We start from the raw sequence: 15,282 nt of genomic DNA on the forward strand, positions 1-15,282 counted from the left end.
GGGTGAGGGAGTCTGCGGCCAGGCTCTTGCCCTGATTTTCATGTAGCCCCACCAGTGTTTATTATCTATCTCCAGGGTGGCTTTGGGTTATAGATCCCCTCTCCTAAACACACACACACACACACACACACACACACACACACACACACACACACACACACACACATCTCTTAATTTTCCCATGTATCTTGTAGATGAAGGGCCAGTGCTATGAAATTTAATGAATAGAGTATTTCTTCTGACAAAGGTAGGAAGTCACAAGTGTAGACATTTTAGTCCATTTACAGAAAATTGCCTGTTCTCAGGCAGGTGGGTCAAGTGCAGGAGCCACTACTTGAGATAACATTTCCATCCACACTTGGCTTTCTGTCTGTCAGGACAGGCAGCTAAGAGGTGCCCAGATTTGAACAAACTACTAGGTTGCTACTGATCATTAGGTCACTGGCCTTATAGATTATAATGTGCTGGTTATAATGGAATTCACCAGCCACCCTCATAGCTACAAATATGTGCATTTATAATGGACCCAGAAGGGTGTAAGAAATTAAGGTGCAATTCTTCCTAAAATGGAGGAAATGAAAGGTGTGGCATGACTTGTCCTAGGCAGGACAGGAAGCCAGGCCCCTGACTCCCCGACAGCATGTGCTTCTGTCCAAGAAAGCTCTGGGTACTATAGACATCACAGAAAACAGTGCCCTTTCTCTCCTACATTCGAACTTTGTTTTTATTTATGTACCTGCCAGAGTGGCCAGTAGTCATTAAACAGACGAATCGGGGCTGGAGAGATGGCTCAGTGGTTAAGAGCACTGACTGCTCTTCCAGAGGACATGGGTTCAATTCCCAGCACCCACATGGCAGCTAACAGTTTTCTGTAACTCCAAGATCTGACACTCCCACATAGACATACATGCAGGTAAAACACCAATGCACATAAAATAAAGATAAATAAATTATTAAAAAAAAAACCAGACAGATCAGATCTTGTTCTGAAGCTATAAGAGCTAAACAGCAAAGATAGTTTCTTTTCTCCCTTCAGGCTGACTAATTTCCTTGTTCCAAAAGAAGAATGGGGCTGGTGAGATGGCTCAGCAGGTAAAGGCGCTTGCTGCCAAGCCTGATGATCTGAGTTCAATTCCAGGGACCCACACGGTGGAAGGCCAGAACCGACTCCTGCAAACTGTCCTCTGACCTTCATTTAACAAATAAATGTTAAAAGTTTAAGGAGACTGTCAAGCCTTCGTGGACATTTTGAAAACCTTTTGAACATACCTAGCAAAGAGAAATGTTTCAAGCAGGCCCTCATAGCCAGTAGGTCTTGGAGATTCAAGGAATTGGTTTCTCTCTGGACCTGAGCTTTGGTTTTACAAGTTGCCTCACTAAAATGTACCAATCATATTCCACACGGGGCAGACAGAATCACTCCTCTCCTCAGCATTTCATAAACACAGAACTCACAGGTCTCTGAGAGACTGCAGGACTTTCTCATGGAGCAGAGCCAGGTCCTGGAGTGATTTTGTACCTGTTCTTCTGAATTCACACCAGCTGAGCAGGCAGAGTCTGGGCCTCTCTTTGAGTCTGCGCCCCAAAGAAGTTGTGAAGCCTGGGGAAGGCACCTGTGACCATTCCTCTGCCATTCTCTCAGTCTCAGCAGATTGTCTAGTGAGCTTTTCTAACCTCACCAGGGGTTGACTGGCTTTAGGGCTGGAGTCTAATGTGATGGGCCCAAAGATAAACTAGCAAGTGTATATTGGTATCGTGCACTCTTCACTGTGAGTGGAGCCGTACTTACTGCTCATAGGTTCCCTTCTGAGGGGGATGGCTGGACATTAAGTACATATATGGAGCCTTAAATTTTACTCCCTTCAGGTTAGATAGCTGTCAGGTTAGAGGTTTGACTGGCTAGTTAATAAAACCTGCCTTGAAAGAGTGCTATCCGGTGAAGAGATCTTAAGCATCATTCCTAGTCACCCTAGGCCATTCTAGCAGGGACCAGCAATCAAGCCAATGTTCCCAGGGCTTCACTGTGTCCTTGATGCAGAAGGTACCATGGCATGGCAGATGTTCACAGTGTCTGAGTGCAGCCTGGAGAGCGGGTACAGGGCTCCCTGCTCCGGAGTACAGAGTACAGAAATGTCAAAATGCATGTTAGCTCTTCCTCCTCTCCCTCCTTCCACTCACTTTCAGGAAACTTAGAATATTTTTACTCTTTGAGAATCTGTCTCTTGATAAGAGCTTTTAGAAAAAGTCTCATGGTGTTCCTGGTGTGCTAGGGCAAAGTGCTGTCCACACTTTGGAGAATCAAATGCATCTTTGTTAGAAGCTTCTAGAATAGTTTCCTAGTCTGATTCTTTCTCAAGCTCCTCTTAACCTTCCCTTTGGCAGCTCAGCCTGTTTATTCCTCACCTTTGGTTAACTCTGTACACATGGGAGCTGCCTCCTGGCTGATACAGAGTGTCATAAACTCTGAGCAGTAGCTTTGTAGAGGGCACCACAGTTTGTGTTGGTATCCATATTTTGTTCCTGCTTCTGTGGCTTCTGGGCTCTGATTATAGACCTTCACCCCTCAAGCCTTGCGAGCACCCATGGGGCCTGCCACACACAAGGCCTGACCATTGTTCCATCTATAATGGGGACACCACATAGCCCCACAGTCAGGGAGTTGGGGGGTCAGTTCTGTCAGTGGTGGTTTTTGGATAGCTATCTGTATGATACTCTCCAAAAGTATAGAAAATGACCACATCCACGTATGCATTTTTATAGCACCCGAATATATGTTGTGTTTATATACATATGTATTTTTTAACTAAAGAAGAAAAGTAACCCTGCCTTTGTACGTGATCCTTTTAACAAACTTGTTTATTATTGTATCCAGGTAACAAGCATGGTAAGTATATTCTCTAAACTGAGTATTCTGTATTTTAGCTGTGCTTGGCAGACTTTTATTTTGGCTAGCTTTATGTTACCAGTCTTGGCTTTTTAGAAAAGATCCATTTAGGAAAGGAAAGACTGTAGCATCCCCTACACTCTGAGCTTTGGTAAAGAACCACTGTAGCCTTAGCCCCATAGCATGTGCCCTGACAGCATGCTGCTTGGCTGCCCACCCCCCTGCCCGTCTGCTGCTTCTGAGCTGCCCCTCCATAGATATCTGCCAGGGTTCCTGGGCCTTGAATGACCCCAGAAGGGCCTGGCACTGTGGCCTAGTGACAGCAGGCACCCAAATAGTGCTCCCTAAATTCTGTAGATGGCCCTGCCACTGCTGATAGCTATTCTTCCTACCTTTCACTTGAAAGCAGGGTCACCCCTACCCCTAGTGTGATAAGTCATTGAGAATTCTTCTGGAAATAGAAACAATGAATACATTGTTTGGCTCCCTATCTATTGGAAAATGGATTAAGGGTTTAAAACCCAGCCTTGCCACTAGGTATTGCTTGCTAGTAGTCCTAGTTCCATGAGCCAGAGGCACAGCCTCCTGGCTGTGGTGTTCTCTCTGTGCATGTGTGCTTCCCTGGCCCCTGTGTGGCTCTGTATTTTAGTCCTTGTGCTCGTGGCTGTACTTTATAACCCACATGGTAGCCATGTGTTCCATATTAAGTCAGTGTGTCATTGTCATCTTCAAGGATCAGACTGCCAAGGACAAGGCCTTGCAGCACATGGCTGCCATGTCATCAGCCCAGATCGTCTCGGCTACTGCCATCCACAACAAGCTGGGGCTGCCTGGAATTCCACGCCCCACCTTCCCGGGGGCACCGGGGGTAAGTTAGAAACCAAATCCAGGAATGATGGTTTAGGATATGATGGTGTAGCTACTCAGGATGCTGATTTAGAGGGACCACACGTTTGAAAGCCTGTTAGGGCTACACAGTAAGTTCAAGGCCAGCCTGACCAATTTGATGAGGCCCTATCTAAAACTAGAATTAAGGGGGACTTTGTGATAATGTGGCTCAGTGCTAGAGTACTCGCTCATCTTGTATGAAGCCCTTAGGACAGTCCACAGTATCACAAAATAGATAGTGGATGGATGGATGGATGGATGGATGGATGGATGGATGGATGGATAGATAATGAATAGAATAAAAGATAGATGATGGATGGTAGATAGGTAGATGGTGGATATATAGATGGTAGATGGATAGATGGATAGATAGATGATAGAGGATGGATAGATGGATGGATAGATATATAATACAAGGAAGGTGAAAGATGAGGCTAGAAAGAAAAGAGAAGGAAAAGAAGAATTGGGAAGGAAGAAGGGAAAAGAGGAAAAAAGGGAAATAAGAGGAAGGAGAAAACTGGGAAAGAAATGAAATTAAATATTTTGTTTCTGGGGATCCATTTAGTTGTGGCCTGCCTCTTTTACTCTTTTTCCTCGTTCTTGGTCTCCATCCCTGTATCCTCAGGGTCACTATAGCAACCACTGGGGCAGCTCCTCGGTTACATCTTGTTTCACCCCAGAGCCATCTTCAGTGGTCTCAGTGTCATGCCATTTTTGTAGATCCTGAAGCTGAGGTTACTCCATAATGAGGCACCAGTAGAGGTGACTTGGTCAGTCCGATAAGTAATACTGTCAGGATTCTGCCCTTCTCCCTCTTGATGGGGAATAGCGGGTACCAAAAGCCTTAGGTATGCTCATAGCAAAAAGGAGTGCCCTAGTTGCTTCTCCAAGCTCTGGGTTTGTTATTTCAAAGTCCATGTGTTGCTGCATTGGACCTTGGGAACTACATACTGTGGGGTATACAGGAAGCACTTGGAGTAGAGGAGGGCCAGCCTTTGCAGAATAAACTGACCTCTTGACCTTAGAGTTTTCAGAACGTGGTGGCTAAAGGCAGCCCCTATTACCAGTCAGGGGTAGGCTGTGGTCTTGAACACAGCACCAGCCACACCCGTACTCCAGAGAGCGGATGCCACAGCTGGCGGGTGGGAGCAGTCTGGTGTTCTTCAGTAAGGGCTTATCATGTGGCCATGTCCCAAACTTACTTTGATGAGAACTTATAACCTGAAGCCTTTGCCTCTTGCTTTCCAGTTCTGGCCTGGAATGATACAGACAGGACAGCCGGGATCCTCACAAGAGTAAGTCTGTGAAAGGCCCGGACAGCAGGGGTTAGCCCACCCCGGGGGATTTCTCCTGCACTAGGCTTTCTTAGGGGATAAGGGAGAGAAGACTGTCAAACGGAAGTCCTGAATCTGCCTTTCCTTATGTCCCCATGTTCTCGGACATGAAAAGGAGCCACCTTTGAGAGTATAGATTCCTTTTCTTCCACCTTCAGTATTAGCAGTGATACAGCCGGAAACTTGAATTAGGTCTCCCATCCTTTGTGGCTTTGGCTGCAGCACCGGAGTCTCCCTCACCTGTGAAAGGTCGGCCAAGATGGTGTCTCTTTCCACTGTGGCTGTCCCTGCGACAGGAGTGCCTGATAGAAAATTCCAGAGACCCCTTGAATTCAGGGAGCAAGCTCAGCCCACAAGAGGTGGAAAGGAATTTTTCTTTGTGTATATTGAGCCATGTGGTCTGGAGAAGGGAGATCCTGACTCCTGGCATCCTAAGCCTTCCCTAGGCCGTGACAGATGACCTTTGTCTGTGTGGGCATGAAAAGTGCTCTCCATGGGTGTCTGCTACACCATGAGGAGGTCAGGATGAACCCTCTCCAGCTTGTCACACCAAATCATTGTGGATGTTTGGTCCTCTGCAGCCTGCTGACCAGCCACTCCCTTGGAGGGAGAAACTTGCTTTTTATAGATATAGTTCAGTATGGAATGGGCAACCCAGTGCAGGCAGGGAGCCAGGCAGTGTGATGGGGTCATGGGGAGACCTGCTGGAGGCCAAAGCCAGGCCTGGGTTGTAGCCACCACTGTACCATAATTTTAACTCGTGCTAACTATTTGTCCCCAGCGTCAAGCCCTTTGTGCAGCAGGCCTACCCCATCCAGCCAGCAGTCACAGCCCCCATTCCAGGTAAGTCTCCCTGCTTCCTCTTTAGTGGAGAGTGAAGGGCACCCTGGGTCCCAAGAGTGCAGTGATGTCGTTCTCAGCCACCAGCTGCCCCTCTTCTTTTCCCTCCTAAGGGTGGGCCCTATTTTGAAGCCAAGAAACACTCAAGAGTTCCTCTCCCAAGGGCTCACTAGTTAAGAGCCCTGATTGCCATTGCAGAGGCCCTGGGTTCATTTCTCACCACCCACATGATACCTTCTAACCATTTGTTAATCCAGTTCCAGGGGATACAATCCCCTTGTCTGACCTGTGGGCACCAGGTGTGCACATGGTGCACATACGTGTATGCAGGCAAAACATTGAAGGTGATAAAAATTAGTAGATTAAAAAATAAATCTAAAAGTAGCCATGTCTCCCAAGAGCTCTTCCTGCGGGGTTGTCGGGAAACAGGAAGCCTGGCCACTTTCACTTAGGACGCCGGGTCCCACTGAGGAGGGAAGTTGTTGTGGTTGCCGTCTTCAGCAGCTGCCAAGTCCTGTACTCTGAGTCAGGCACAGCCGACTTCAGCTTTCTCAGCTAGTGAATTTTGGTTCCTCAGTGGCTCCCTTCTGTAATGAAGGGCTGACATGGACGCTCATAGCAGAAGCTGTGAACCTGGCTGGCCCATCTGGCTCCCCTTCTCATGAAAACTCTCTCATCCAAATACACATAGTGTCTGTCACTCAGCTGAAATTCAGTGAGGTACTGTATAATCTTTGACCTACCCCTTTAGTGTCCCAAGTAAAATTGCAGTCCCTTGTTACCCTCTGTTTCCATGGAGCATCCTGAGGGAATGTTCCTAGTCTTGAGATGGAAGATGAGCCGATAGCAGCAACGCTGTATGGGTCCTGGTTTCACAGGATGCCTTCACAAGCGTTTCCTTAGATGCCTCTGCCCTTCTTGTCTTGTATGGGTCCTAGCCTCACAGGATGCCTTCACAAGTGTTTCCTTAGATGCCTCTGCCGTTCTCGGCTTGTATGGGTCCTAGCTTCACAGGATGCCTTCACAAGCGTTTCCTTAGATGCCTCTGCCGTTCTCGGCTTGCTCTCCAGCCTGCCCTCTTTACCCAGGATTACCTGCTTATATTAGTTTGCTTTGACAAAATACCAATACAAGCAATTGAAGAGAAGAAAGTTTTGTTTGGTTTCTCAATTTGAGGGTAGAGTCCATCTTGGCAGTGAGATCATGGTGCCCTGAGTGTGAGGTAGCTAGCTGGTCACATTCTCTCCACAGACAGGAAGCAGAGAGAGGTGAATGCTGATGCTCAGCTCTCTGTTTCTTTTATATGTTGTTCAGGGCCCTAGCTGCGAGATGGCATTATCAGGGTGACTCTTTCCTTTTCCTAAGTTAAACCTCATAGATATTTTACCATAGTGATTGTCAATTGGTTGAAGCTGACAATGGACGTTAACTGTCAGCCAGCAGTGTCCTCCTGCCACAGTCCCTTAACCTTAGTTGGCGCTGTCTTCATGATGAGCCTCATGTAATCTGTTCAGCTGTCACACTGCCCGAGTGCCATTAGTGGAGGGAGTTGTCCTTTCCTTCCAGGCCCTCTGTGTTCGGAATTCCACCCCATTGAGGTCTAGGAGGGGGTGCGTGTGGACTTGTGTAAAGGTGACAATTGTTATTTCAGGGTTTGAGCCTGCATCAGCCCCAGCTCCCTCAGTCCCTGCCTGGCAGGGCCGTTCCATTGGCACAACCAAGCTTCGCCTGGTGGAATTTTCAGCTTTCCTCGAACAGCAGAGAGACCCAGACTCGGTGAGTGTGCCCAGAGGGGTGTGACTAGTGGCGAGTGTTCCATGATTGCTCGTTTCTCCACTCTGTGGCCTATCCCTTACAGACCCCCTTGCCCTTACACCTCCGTGAACTGTCCTGTGTCAAAACATGACATGGAACAGCCGGGGAGCCCTTCTTCACCCAGGGAGAAGGATGCTCTTGGCAGATAGCTCCAGCTTCAAAGATGGGTGTTTTTTATTGCTTGGACCACAAGTTCCAGGGAGTACCTTGGCTGCAGGGCAGGCGCTCACCAGGCTTATGTAACGATTATTGAGCGTTCCTATGTGGCTGATATGATGTAAAGTATTTGGGCACTATTAGATAAATGATGACAGTGGACCAGTAACTTCTTCAATCATATAGTTAATATTTCTGGGTTAAAGGTTCATTCTAAAACACTAAAGTCTAAACGGTCAGCCATCATATTATCCAGCATCTCTAAGTCTGTGGGTCCCTCATCCCCCAAAAATCCCCAAATGAAAGCATCATCTTCAGAAGTAATGTTGGTGCTCTGTAGACTGCAATGCCTTATCATGCTGTAAACACCAGAACGCAGGCATCTGGACTTTGTTTGTCATTTTCTTCTCCTTCCCCACCCACTCCATCTTGTACACATCATCCCATGCATATGCGAACCTCCCTTCTTGCCCACCCCAGAAGCCCGTACCCTTTGTTCACGCCCACTCCTTGGCTGTGAGTGTGAGGGTTGCATCTGTGTGTGGGTGAGCCCCAAGCAGCCGCTGAAGCAACCATGAGTTAGTGTTGGGATCCTCACCAACTCCTTGCCCTACTCTGTCTCCTAGCACTGACCTCTTTGGGAACCATGCTAGACATGTGGTTCCAGGAGTCACTGTGGGTCTTGCTGTCATCTGTTATCAAGAGAAGGAGTCATAGGCAGGGCTTGATGGCACACATGGAGGCAGACAGATCCCAGTGAGTTTGAGGCCAGCCTGATCAACCATAGTTCCACGACAGCCAGGGCTCCATAGTAAGACCCTGTCTGGGACGCAGAGGGAGGGAGGCAGGCAGGCAGGCAGACAGACAATAGACAGACAGAGGTGAGCACCTTTAGATGTGACCATCCCAGCTTCTGCTTGGCTGAGTGCAGAGATAGGTACTCAAGGCAGAGACGCTGCCCCGGAGGTTATCAAAGCACACCAAGAGTTCACGAGGGGCCTGCCCATATACCTGCCACCCTGAGGGCTGGCAGAGAATGGGGCTGCTCCAGAGTTAGGGGCCAGTGAAGTAAAGCGGTAACAAACTGGAGTACAGCTGCAGGGTCTGCTCTTCTCCGGTACCTGGAGGCTGTCTGGGAAGAGTTGCCTGCTGGGCTAATAATCCACACAGGTGGGGGCATTGTGAGATAGAGGAAGATGGCAGTCTTTGCTTCTGCCTGGAGGCCGGCCTCACCTTCTCTGTCCTGCATCCCCTGTTTGTTCCCCTGTGTCTTGCCATTGACTCTGTCCCCATAGGCCCCTTTAGGTAGGTTCTGTTTTCTCACTTTGAAGAGGAGGTGACTGAGGCCAGGTGACTTGAGCTATACAGTTAGCAAACAGAGGACCAGACTACGTCCTCCTAAAGTGTCCTCTCCTCACTGCTGTAAATCACACCATTGATGAAGGACCTGACTGCCTTCATGGCCCTGAGTAGGTCTCTCCCTCTGTACCCTATTGCTGATGTTTGAAATACGCCTCTTCAAACACACATCAGATTTCTTGACCATGGTCCCTCAGTGTGGGCAGAACATCCTGGAAGCTGCAGATGCTCAGTTAGTTCCCCTATAGCCTACACACACTGCCTCCTGTACTTTAAATCATGGATTCCCTCCCCCCACCCTCACCCCCCGGCTGCCCCTGTCTCTCCTTCCTTCCTTCCTTCCTTCCTTCCTTCCTTCCTTCCTTCCTTCCTTCCTTCCTTCCTTCCTTCCTTCCTTCCTTCCTTCCTTCCTTCCTTCCTTCCTCTTTCTTGTGTGTGTGTGTGGTTTTTCAAGACAAGGTTCCTTGTTGTCGTGAATTTCTTTTTTAAATAGTTTCATGCTGCACTGTTTGAGGAATGTAGATGATAGCATCCCATAGACTAAGGTTCACACTAAATAGAAAGGAAGTACAGTATGCTAAGGGCCAACTACATATGATATGTCAGAGGCTGAAAGTTGCTTGTTCTTTGTGTACTGTTCCTGCAAAGAACTCACCCACCTGCAACTCTGGCTTCCAGAGATCTGATTCCCTTTCCTGGTCTCCAAGGGCATGTGCATTCAAAGACACATGCATACAGAAATGTAATGAAAACTAAAATCTTTTTAAAAGTAAGGTTACTTGATCTTTAGTTTAAAAATGTCTAGTTTCAGCTGGGTGGAGGTGGTGCACACCTTTAATCTCAGTACTCGGGAGACAGAGGCAGGTGGGTCTCTGAGTTTGAGGCCAGCCGGGTCTACAGAGTGAGTTCCAGGACAGCCAGACCTGTTACACAGAGAAACCTTGTCTTAAAAAACAAAACAAAGCAAAATTGTCTAGTTTCAAGGTTAGAGATGTAGCTCAGTGGGAGAGGGCTTAATTAGTATGAATGTGCAAGACCCTGGGTCCCGCCCACGGAAGAAAGTAAGTATAATTTCAGACAACGAAAATACTTTTCCTTTTTTTAAAGATTTATTTATTTATTTATCTATCTATCTATTTATTTATTATGTATACAGTATTCTGCCTACACACCAGAAGAGGGCACCAGATCAAATTACAGATGGTTGTGAGCCACCATGTGGTTGCTGGGAATTGAACTCAGGGCCTCGGGATGAACAACAGCCAGTGTTCTTAACCTCTGAGCCATCTCTCCAGCCCCGGAAAATACTTTTTCTATACACACATGTGTACACGCGCATGCACACCTGCACACATACATACACATCTATGCACTACACGTGCACAAAAAAAGGACAAAAAAAAGAAAATTCTTTCTAATATATCTTGATGTTTCTGACTTGGGGTATGACGTTTATATCAAATTCGCCAACTAAGATCATATCACTTTTATATATTAATTTTGTGTTACCTAGTCTGTCTCATATATTATTTCTTAGAACACCCATTTTGTAGTTAAATGTTTACATATGAATGTATGGGGGCTGGCTCAGTTGGCAGAGTGCTTGCATCGCATGCATGGAGCCCTGGGTTTGACTCCAGCACCACATAACCTGAACGTGCCTGTCTGTGCCTATAATTCCAGCATTTGGCAGGTAGACACAGGAAGACCAGGAGTTCACAGCCATCCTTGGATCGATAATGAATCGCAAGCCAGTCTGGGCTACATGATAAGCAGGCTAAAAGTTATGCATCTTCAATTTTGGTGAAAACACAAGGGCCCAAAGTGTGGTTTTTGGAAGAGAAAAGTGGTAATTGACTCCTTGAAGTGAAAAGGAATTAACCAAGTTATTTAAAGTATCTAACAGTGTCTGAAGTGCCAGCCTTTGCCATGACCTCACCTACCATTCACTAGGCAAACACCCTGTCCTGTCCTTTGACAGGCCCAAGTGCTGCTTCAAAATCAAGATTAGGCTGAAAAATTCAAAACATGTGGATGATTTCTTTGGCTCTTGAGACTTCTGAGACATTAATTTCATTGTATTTTTGTTCTATGATAGAAAAGTTCTGGTCATTTAAAATACTCAGCTGGTATGTTTAAAGACATTTGGAAATAGTTAGAATTTAACATGAAAACATTAATCACATGAATTTGATAAGGAAATCAGCAAAGTGGCCAGTAGTTCTCGGATCTTAACCAAATTGAATGCTGCAGTTGGAGTGTCTAGATCTTTGTTCTGTATCTACTTACAGGTGTGTGTATTCTGTATCTTTGCTGCTGTGTAGGCTTGTTTAAATCATGAGGTGGTGAGATATCCTCAGTAGGGGCTGGGGAGATGACTCGAGCTGGAGACCACTTTCTGCTCTTGCAGAAGATGAGTTCGGTTCCAGCACCCACATCAGGCAGCTCCCCAGGGGTCTGCAGGCATCTGCACTCATGTATATATCCCTACACACAGACACACATGCATACACGTAATTGAAAGGAAATAAATTTTAAAGAATATTCTTAGTAGGAGAACTTACAGGCAAAAAAAAGATGAAGCAGCCAGACAGGGTGCTGGGGAGCTAGTTCATTTACTCTGTAGCTCGATGCTAAAGGAGGTCACTCTGCCTCTCCTGAATAAGAGGCTTGAAGGGGATTGCTGTCGCATAGGCAGCTTTGAACCCTGGTCTTCTGTATCATGATTGCTTAGCTGCCTAACAGCAAAGCCCTGGAGCCTGGAACCTAGCCTGTCTCCCTGGTATAAGGCTGTCCTCTCCATACCAGCCTTTCCTGTTCCCCACTGGCTCACCACGTGATGCTGCTGTCATCACCAAGGACTTCTCAGGTTTTCCACTGTCATGCGGGCAGTGTTAGTTCCAGTAGCAGTTGTGGCCGGTACCTCTAAACCTTTCCTAGGTGCCAACACTATATGTTAGCTTATTTAATCCTTAGGAAGTAGTGTGCCTAATGTTAGACTGCCAACTGATACTCAAAATGGGACTCATATCCAGGTCAGCAGACACTGAGTCCTGAGATTGTGACCAAAAGGCTGTCTGGTTCATTTATGTCTGAGGAATAGCCTGTGTGCATGGCCCAAGGCGGTGAGGGGCTAATGGAAGAATAGTAGATGGCTGCACGCCCCCTGCTGGCGCCGTGTCCTGTGCGCAGCAGATGGCAGCACTTCCCAAGTTGGTGGTTGTTTATGTTGGTAGAAAACCAGCAAGGCAGTCCCTCTGTTACCTTTGGCTCCGCTAGAAGCGAAGAGAAAAACAGCAGAGGGTGAAGAAAAGAAGGAAGAACCTAAATAACAAAGACTGTTTTAGAAGTGGTTGGGAATGCTTGAAAATACCCTTTCTATGTGGTTTCTGTGTTGTACAGTAACGGACCCAAAGTGTGAAGTGCAAGCTCCCCCTTGGATGTGGGCAGCTTAAAGGGCCAGCCCTGGAATTGGGGCCCAGTGTCTGGAGGGGGATGTAGGCAGCTGTTTCCTTGTACACACAAACTCTCAAAGCAGGAAACCGTGAGTGGTGTCCTGTGTGTGCCTGATGAGGCCTGCATGGTTCCTCACCCCCGCCCCCACCCATCCTGGGACAGGGGAGGTTCCTTCAGTGGTGAATGGCCCCTCTACTCACCTGCAGCACGGCTTCTCCTTGTCACCCTTCCCAGGTGCCAGGTTCCATGTCCACTGTGGTCTGAGTGCCAGCACAAGCAGGAGCTAAGAGCAGGAAAGGGGAGTGTGCAGGGCCGCTTAGGTGAGAGCTGTATTAGAGAAGGGGCCACTGGGAGAGGGTGACACATGGTCCGGCTCTGGTGTGGTCCTGGAGCACGCCCGCCCGACAGGCCAGGCCCTCCTGAGCCTGCCCGTGGGTGTGCCTCGTCATCACTAGCACTTCCCAGCCGCATCGTGAGCACTGGGCTGGGCATTTTGCCTCCGAAGTGTGAGCCCCAGGAGCAAGGGGGAATGGAGAGCTGGGTTAGCATTTCTGAGGTCTCCTTTTACAGCTCAGCATTCTGTGAAGCCAGAGAAATAATGTCCTCACCTGATCTCTTCTGCCTCTCTTTCGTGACATCTGTATCTTATACAAAGATAAGATTCCTTGACTTCTTAGCATGTGAGCCTCAGTTTCCAGGTTTTGGTGTGAGCATAGTTGGGTCTCTGGGTAGCTATGTTAATTACACATTGCCAAATGGTTTTTGAACTGATCTTAAGTACTACAATGGGAAAGTGGGCCAGATGGTGGGTAGTGAGGACAAAGCCTTGGGGAGTAGCCAGCTGCAGGAGGCAGAGGGTACCTGGGATGGCTGAGCATGCCGATGGAATGCAGAAGAGCCATGGAACAGGGGAGGAAGCTCTTAATGCAGTTTCTTGTCATCCTTAAATTGAAAAGATCCTGGCATTGGTGCTGGGACCCCGCCTCAGATGTTATATATATGGCATTGGAAACAGTTCACAGATAGATGGAAGGGTTGGCTATTTGAATCAAAAACCAGTGGCTTGAGGCATTTTAGGGAAAGTCCAAGCAATAAATCACTAATATCTAGGGAGGTCTCTGGCTGGACAAGTGCCTCCTCCCCCTCCATACTGTCTTTCAGTGAGAGGATGACAAGGACCTCAAAATGGGGGAGAAAGAGGATCAGGACGGCTAGTTAGTTCACAGACGGGGGTGTCGGGGATGAGGGCAAAGTCCAGACATTTGTGTTCATAGGTGGAAATTGCTGAAGGGTGGCCTAGGCTAGGGATCCAGCAATGCCTGGCTTCTGCTCCTTACCTCTAAGTGGCTGGAAGCATCTCATCTGGAGTGTGGGAGCCTGGGCTGTGGTGTGAGTGAGTCAGCAGCCCTCCTTGCCTAAGGGAGCCCATCCTGCAGGAGACCATGAGCCTCTGACCCAGCTCTCATTGATGTCCCACTGATGTCCCCTCAGATAACCTGATTCCTTCCAGTAAAGTGGTTGGGCCAACATAGGCCCAAAGATGATTTAATTTTCTTATCTTTATAGCGTCTTTCAAAGGCTTAAATTCCCAGCTCCAGTAAAATTCCTTTGTCAGACCACAGTTCTGACGTTGGTTGGTTCGGGGAAATGTCATCAGAACAAGTCAAAAGAAATTAGCATCTGGGAGCCTTTGTGTGAGCCGGGGGGCAGAGGGTTGAGGATGGGCGTGGGTTGGAGGTGGAGAGTTTAGAGTGGATTTCCAGGCATCCTTGCCTCTGCCCTGGGTGGCTGGAGCAGGGTAGTGTGTCGATTGTGACGCTTACAGGCTGGGTAGGGGCTGCTAAGCCAGTGCCCGTGTCTCACAAGGCGTGTAGCTGACTGGGCAGATTGTGAAGCAGCTCTCTTTCGCTTGACCTTCACATCGACCCCTAGAGGTGACCCAACCAGCTGTCATCCTTGTGTGCAGATGACACCACCCAGAAAGGCTGAGAAGCCAACATGCCTCCGGTCACACAGCTCTCCAATAGTAGATTCCTACCTGGGTGTCCTTGACATCCTCAAAATACATGGTCCCAAAGTCCATTTGACCTGGGGCTGGGAGGGGTGCTGCAACTTGGTTTGATGGTGGGCTGGGCCCAGATGGGTGTTTTCTGGGTTTTCCTCTGTGGTCCTGCAGGAGGACCCGAGAGACGAGGTGGCATCCAAGGCTCTGCATGATGCCCAGGCGTGGTGCAGTCCCTCAGTGCTAAGTTGACCCCCACCCTGCACATGGCTTCCCATGACTGCAGCCTGTCGCTGGGTGGTTTATATTCTCTGAGCTGGTCTGGGAACTCACCCTCTTTCTTCATTAGCCTTTGGGGAAGAGGCAATTGAAAGCATCTGGAAATGCAGGTTTTATAGACATTTCACAGAGGCCCAGCCAGGCTCCATCTGCTTTCTTTGGCGGGTCGGCGTCCCTCCCACTTGCCTTCCCTGTGGCTGCCCTGCACTCAGCCATTGTATCTTTTCAGTTGCACTGGGTGGAACTAGGAAGTGAGGAGGAGGCATCTT

The 15,282-nt window shown here is 48.1% G+C and overlaps 1 protein-coding gene across 9 annotated transcripts in view; it reads left to right on the forward strand.

Moving 5' to 3' along the window:
• The window catches only part of Tead1 (TEA domain transcription factor 1), a 237,042-nt gene that overhangs the window by 181,384 nt on the left and 40,376 nt on the right, over positions 1 to 15,282 (forward strand). For 5 of the 9 annotated variants that reach the window (XM_076550475.1, XM_076550459.1, XM_006978606.4 and 2 more), the window contains 5 exons: positions 2,873 to 2,884; positions 3,618 to 3,752; positions 5,021 to 5,067; positions 5,888 to 5,949; positions 7,598 to 7,722. In XM_076550475.1, the coding sequence (XP_076406590.1) occupies positions 2,873 to 2,884; positions 3,618 to 3,752; positions 5,021 to 5,067; positions 5,888 to 5,949; positions 7,598 to 7,722 (381 nt within the window). The remainder of the gene's footprint in view (positions 1 to 2,872; positions 2,885 to 3,617; positions 3,753 to 5,020; positions 5,068 to 5,887; positions 5,950 to 7,597; positions 7,723 to 15,282) is intronic. The other 4 variants (XM_015997326.3, XM_076550447.1, XM_015997328.3 and 1 more) reach the window with 1 other exon arrangement.

This window comes from Peromyscus maniculatus, chromosome 1, assembly GCF_049852395.1.
Source record: "Peromyscus maniculatus bairdii isolate BWxNUB_F1_BW_parent chromosome 1, HU_Pman_BW_mat_3.1, whole genome shotgun sequence".
NCBI classification, from domain to species: domain Eukaryota; kingdom Metazoa; phylum Chordata; class Mammalia; order Rodentia; family Cricetidae; genus Peromyscus; species Peromyscus maniculatus.